Below are 6,236 nucleotides of genomic sequence, written 5' to 3'. Positions count from 1 at the left end.
CTGACAGAGATCGGTCTGACAGCCTTACCAATATTCTAGCTTTTACTCCCCTAGTACTTTCCCATATTTTAAATGATCATATTTTAAATGATCAGTTTAACATGAGAAAATCATTTGGGAGTATTAGATATTAGTTTTTATGACACAAGGCGTGTCTCCTTTGCGGATAGGTTGCATGATGCTCCAGTTGGTGAGCAGATTGAGCCAATTGTGCAGACAGTTATGCATCAGGGCTTGTCATTCGTGAAAATGATGACGGGCATGGATGGCTTGAGCGCTGAGGATTCAGTCATGATTCATCCATTCATGGATATGCTTAGCCTAGAGGCTAATGTGTGTGAGTTGGAGTTGGATATTGCTCTTGACTTGCAGGGCTCAGGAAAGACAGATGCTTTTGGTACGCATGTGACATGTGATGGACACGAGGATGGATTCCAAGGATCGGAGTCAGGGTGTCTCGATGATTGCCATGATTGAAATTCGAACCAGTTTTGATTGAGATAGTCAGATTGGCAGAGATTGCCTGGATTGCATCAACATTCGAGAGTCTCATGTATGAGATATTGATCTCGAGACCAAAAATTTCATTTGTGCTAATTATTTTCCGAGGTGTCCACTAGGAAATATGTCAGATAGCACGTGCGAACAAAATAAGGGATTTATAATTAAGTACATTTATATAAAAATGCACCTACTTAAAAGGTTTTTTGATTGAGAAAAAAAAATTCATACGTAAGGGCTAGTTTTTTTTACAAAAATGCATACATAAGAGGTATATATAATACTTGAAAATAACAGGTAAGGTATTATTTAAATACCTCTTGTTGGCATGTGCTATATGCAATTTTTTACATAGTGGACACCCCAATAATTATTTGCAGTGGGAGCAGTCAACCGTGCAATGACAGATATTGGCCTTGAGCATAGGCATCATATAGTGAGATACTTGCGGAATAAGGGGATTCACATATTCATAGTGAGTTTTAGCCCTTGCAAACATAAGTCTCCTCTTCTTCTCTCTTCTCCATTGTTGCACACACAGGGACATGCTCTCGCTCACGCACTTTACCAATCAAGTAGTTTATGAACCCGCTGTCCAAAGATGGCCAACAGGTGTGGAAGCCAACTTGATTGCGACAAGCCAAAGGATGATACGCTCCCCGAAGTTCAAGTTGGGCATGGTCTTGGACAACCAAATTCCCTCCTTAAGCTTGGAAAAGGTTGAGCCACCTCAAAAAGGAGGCTCTTAACTAATAGGTTGTGTTTTTCAACAAATTTTTACTAGGGGTCTGATTTCGTGTGTATCCAGCCTTACCTTTTGCTTGAACGAGTAGAAATTAGAATCCATTACGCTGCAGCTTGCATGCGGTGGACATGGCGTGTAGGCAAGCAGAGAATCTATCGTTGGCAGATGCAGTTGAATCAACGGTACGCATCAAGGGAGAGCAGGATCTTGTCCAAGGCGCCTCTCAATATCCATGGAATCAACAGCGCTGCTTGAATAAAGCACCACTTTTGCTTCGTGGGAATTTGCTTCAGCACTCATGCGCCCTCATTTTCGCCCACATGTCGAAATCCACAGGCGAGCTGCTTGGGAATTGGGTGCCTTTGTTCCTGCGGTTTCCCCCATGTCATTGGCGTCTCCCATGCTTCTCTCCCGCTCAACCCCATCAAGGTTTCTACCTCTTCTTGTTAACAATTATGATGAAATGGTAGCTACTTTGAGATTTCGTTCCCATGTGCACGGGAGTACAGCACATTTGGCAACCTATGATCCCTTTTTCAGGGAGAAGCATGTGGACAGAGTTGCTTCGCCGCTACGTCCGCCTCTTGAAAATGCTCTCACCATCCGCAACCATGTGAACATTCTCAAAACCACTCTACGCATGGAAGCGGATGAAGAAAACCCTGGTTCATATGTGGTTTCATTCTCTTTTGATGCGGACATGGCAGGAAGGTCAGCTTTTTTTTAATGCAACGAAGGCATTTTCAAGTGGGTACATTTGTAATATTTTTTGTCTGATGTGGTCCGATCAAATGGAGCACAGCCTCCGTTTGTGCTTTCTTGCCAGAGTGGATATAGGTACCGGATGTCGCATACTTCCTTGGCTTCCTGATGTACACGAACCGATGCAGGTGTCATTCGTCAAGGGGCACGGCCAGAAGTTCAAGCAAGCTTTGGGAATGGGCATTTATTTAGATGCATTTGATACAAAGCTTGTGGAAGAAGGAGGACCTGGTTCAGTATACCCTCTTGTAATACTAGCACGCACAAGCTCAAGCTCCGAGCATGCGAATGAAAGGAACACACTTGAGCAGCGACAAAATCACAATGTGCAGGTGACCCAAGCAGCCATGAGGAAGAAGGGAAATGGGCATTGTGATGTGCATGTCCTACACCAAATCCTTCTAGTTGACAATGTGCAGTATGAGCTGCATGACTTGTACGGTGCCAAGGAGGCTTCCTGCATTGTCTGCATGTCAGAAACCCGCCAAATTGCACTCATGCCATGTAGACACATGGTATCAATTCCTTTTATGATTTTATTATTTCTTATTGCAAGAGGCTGTGTTTGGTTTTGTTTTGATTCTTTCTTGTTTGTCTCTGTCGTGCACTCTATTTATTCGGATTTTCATCTTTACAGTGCATTTGTAATCTGTGCGCAACCGCACTTACTACAGCAAAGACATTGCTCTGTCCCCTATGTCGACAAAGTGTGCAAGCTATGCTAAGAGTTAACATTGGAAGCTGAGCACCTTCAAGATATGCCTGTTGTAAAATGTAACAGAGTTGCAATGGCCATGCTGACTTTTCTTTTGCAACTTTTGTATTAAAGTAATACTTCAGGTAGCTACATTAGCATTGAAATGTATGCATCACATATATGTATGTGAAAGAGAGAGAGAGAGAGAGAGAGAGAGAGAGAGAGAGGTGTTATAATAGTTCTGATTAATTCTCCAACTACTGTGTAATGTCTTTGTAAACATGAATTTTTAATGTGCAAAACTTTCCAGAGTAAGGGGGTGGGGTCCAAAATTGAGAAAGTAGAGAGAGAGAGAGAGAGAGAGGTCATAATAGTTTTGATCAATTCTCCAATGACTGTGTAATGTCTTTGTGAACATGAATGCTTAGTGTGTAAAACTTTCCAATGTACAAGAGAAGGCACAGTATAATATTGAGAAAGTATAATAGAGAGGAGCGACTATATCAATAAAGAGCAGCGTGTTCCCACCTCTTAGGGATCTGCAAGGCTGCCAAAGTGCCTGAATTGAAGGGGAAGTACAAGATGAACATCTACAACCGTAGGGAGTACGGTTGCAGAAATGCATGCCAAAGTGCCTGAATTGAAGGGGAAAGTACAAGATGAACATCTCAAATTGTTGGGAGTATGGTTGCAAAAAAGCATGCGAATTAGAGAAGATAAAGAAGGTAAAGAGCACACAACACGCGAAGTAGTATTAGTGATTGTGCTAATACAAAGCTAAAGCTTGCCCTAGAATGATGGATGTATATACAAGCTGGAAAAAAACCTGCTAATGATGGAAAAAATACCACGACGGTCCTAAGTGTGCTTACATATATCACTACTATAATACGGTAACAAATCTCCCATCATAGTGATGCAGTGAACATGAATCGGCACTTATGTATAGGGAAGTGTGAGACCATATGCATTTAGTCACAAAGGGGAAGCCTAAAGCTTTGAGAAAAGCTTCGGACTTCTCAAAAGGCCAAGCCTATGCAAAAAGATGAACATGGTTGTTTTGCGCAGGTTCATATGCCAAGCTAACCTCTCCTACATAGAGTCTTGCCTATTGACATAATGATAATGCACCTTGATGTGCTTTGTGGGAGCATGGAAGACTAGATTCCTAGCAATTGTCAAAGTGTTGGGGTGTAGGCCAAGTGGCAGAGGGAAACCACCTTTACTCACATTTTCTTCCTAATGAATGTAGGGAGAGAAAGTGAGAGAGTTAACTTTTCTCTCTCACTTTCCTCTCCACTAACCCAACTCTCTCTGCAGCTTCTTCTTTCCCAATTATTTTCCCCCTTCTCTTGCATCCTTCCCTCTCTAGCACACTCTGCACACGTGCACTCTGACCACATCAATTGGTATGAGAGCACAGGAGCATCGGCTCCCAGACCTCAGCGTCTTCCTGTTCCGACCGAGCGTGCAGCTCCCCTCGAGACGAGAACATCTTGAGAGAGAATAGAGAGAACTGCAAGTTGAGCAAGAGGGCAACAAATCCGAGTTGAAGAGAGATTTAGAAGGGCGGGCTAAGCACGGCAATTGAGGCAGCATCAGCCCACAGCGTGTGTGATCTTCAAGGCGAAGCTTGGCAGTCATGAGCTCTCAGTACAATCACTTGAGGCAACCGTTTGCAAATTCAAGCCATTGGAAGCCTTGCCAAATCGAGCAAGCAAGCAGAGCATCACGAGGTAGATCAAGAAGAAGGCAAATCGGTAAGCAAGAGCTGCCAGCAGGGCAGCATGTCGAGCATCTTAGAAATCGGGCAGCCATGCTTGAGGAGGCAGGAGGCCCGTGAGCAGCATAACAGCAGAGAAGCTTGAAGGTCGTGAGCTCTTGAAGCTTGAAGGCCAAATTGGAACCAAAGGAAAATTGAGCATCTCGCAGCAGGTCGACACCACAGGGTGGGCTCTCTACGAGAAGTAGCCGATCAATCGAGCATAGCGAGGTCAGTATAACGTAATCGAGAGTGTCAGAGAGAGAGTTGAAGACTGGGTGGCCTGCTTGTGTTTGTTGAACACACACACTCGGGCTATGGGCTGTGGTCGAGCACTTGAACAAAAGCATCATTGATGCGCTCTTTGGGCAGAATTGGGCACCTGCAAGCGGTCGAGCGTAGGTGGAATCCAATTTTTTGCAAACAGGTAATGTGGACAGCGCTGGCAAAGGGTGCACACACACACACAATCTCAAGCCTGGCAGTAGCAGGTCCTCCACACACACACACACACACACACACACAGACACACACACTCAGGCCCGATAGTCCTCGGACAGTCTCAAACTCGGCAGTATTCGACAATTGCAGAAAATTTTCTATTTTTTTAGCTTTAAAACTCATTGTGTGTGCATGGGAGGGTTCACCCACCCCGCATCGATAGCCATTGACCCTCGACACACCAATCTTCTAAACCCCGATCCCTCGACCTCACTCTCGGACACCCCGAGTTTGGAAATAGACAGAGAAAAAGAAACACCTCTAAGCCGTGTGTGTGTAGGAGAGACAGAGAGAGCGACAGAGAGAGTGCGAGCTTGAGATAGAGAGCGAGCGAGCGAGAGAAAGTTTTAGAGACCAAGCGTCATTTGGCATACGCTCACATGCGCACGCACACCGACATGTGCAAGTAAGCCCGGCGTCATCCGGCATCCGCCCGAGTTCAGTCTTTTCGACACCGATCCGACTCGGCCTCTACGATTTGACATCGGCTTCGAGCATAAGCATCTACGGCTATTCGGGTAGCCACTCCCATCCGGCGGCGAGAGACAACATCGACACCTTTCGGCACCGGCTCCGACATTTTTACACATTGCAGCGGATTCTCAGATATTCGACCCTACACCTGTTTCATGCGGACGACATTTTTTGGCAATCGACAAATGTACTTGCCATACACACGGGTGAGGTGCCTCTACCATAGAGGAGTGACACCCGACATCGGCACCGAGCGCACTGATCACGCTGTATGACACGATTTTTGGCTATGACACCTTTGGCGGCTATTTGACTAGCACATTTCTTTCTGGCGGCAGAAATCGGCACATAGCGACACCGACTCGCAGGTTACAGGTTATAGGGGATTTTTCAGCCCGTTCACACACAGATTCTGGAGGTTTCCAAACACAGCGCTTTCATAGGCGATTTGGCAGTCATTTTGACAGCAGATTCTCTGCGAACAGATGCGTGGACGTATGCATTTTGTTGTGAGCACACCTAGTGCTACTGAGCTCTTTTGAGAGTAGATATCTCCACATGGATCACTTTTACTGCATGCGGCAATTCTTAGCATTTGTTTGAGCGCGGTTCACTCATGTACGTTGAGTTGCGGACACTGTCCCTGTACTACGTGTGGAGCCATTTTTGGCTATTTTGGCAGTTTTTCTTGGTCGTTTTTGAGATTCGGACCAGAGGAGCCGTTTGTGAGACTATGGCTAGTCCATTTGTCTCTGCATTAACCTTTGGAGAGTTGATAACGTGAGGTTTTTTTT

General features: G+C 45.1%; 1 protein-coding gene across 2 annotated transcripts; it reads left to right on the top strand.

The window, feature by feature from the left end:
- Nucleotides 1-1,342: 1,342 nt before the first annotated feature.
- Nucleotides 1,343-2,870, top strand: LOC147435014 (putative E3 ubiquitin-protein ligase LUL3). 2 transcript variants are annotated; one of them, XM_086490076.1, is made up of 4 exons: nucleotides 1,343-1,675; nucleotides 1,787-1,957; nucleotides 2,049-2,523; nucleotides 2,646-2,870. In XM_086490076.1, the coding sequence occupies exons 1-4, from the start codon at nucleotides 1,545-1,547 to the stop codon at nucleotides 2,751-2,753; spliced, it is 885 nt and encodes a 294-aa protein (XP_086346202.1). In that variant the 5' UTR covers nucleotides 1,343-1,544; the 3' UTR covers nucleotides 2,754-2,870. The 2 variants fall into 2 exon arrangements, with proteins under 2 accessions (XP_086346202.1, XP_086346201.1); XM_086490075.1 differs by having other exon boundaries at nucleotides 1,344-1,957; nucleotides 2,646-2,869.
- Nucleotides 2,871-6,236: the final 3,366 nt, after the last annotated feature.

The sequence above is a fragment of the Adiantum capillus-veneris genome, chromosome 19 (genome assembly GCF_014529385.1).
Source record: "Adiantum capillus-veneris isolate H3 chromosome 19, ASM1452938v2, whole genome shotgun sequence".
In the NCBI taxonomy this organism is placed as follows: domain Eukaryota; kingdom Viridiplantae; phylum Streptophyta; class Polypodiopsida; order Polypodiales; family Pteridaceae; genus Adiantum; species Adiantum capillus-veneris.
The sequence above is the reverse complement of the archived record's forward strand: the minus strand, read 5'-3'. Positions and strand labels throughout refer to the sequence as shown.

What these genes read in the sequence shown, in the direction of transcription:
- LOC147435014 (XM_086490075.1), top strand. Translation starts at nt 1,545, where the DNA reads ATGCGCCCTCATTTTCGCCCACATGTCGAAATCCACAGGCGAGCTGCT. An exon ending in GATGCGGACATGGCAGGAAG is followed by an intron (nt 1,958 to 2,048) that starts GTCAGCTTTTTT and finishes AATGGAGCACAG; the next exon opens with CCTCCGTTTGTGCTTTCTTG. An exon ending in TCATGCCATGTAGACACATG is followed by an intron (nt 2,524 to 2,645) that starts GTATCAATTCCT and finishes TCATCTTTACAG; the next exon opens with TGCATTTGTAATCTGTGCGC.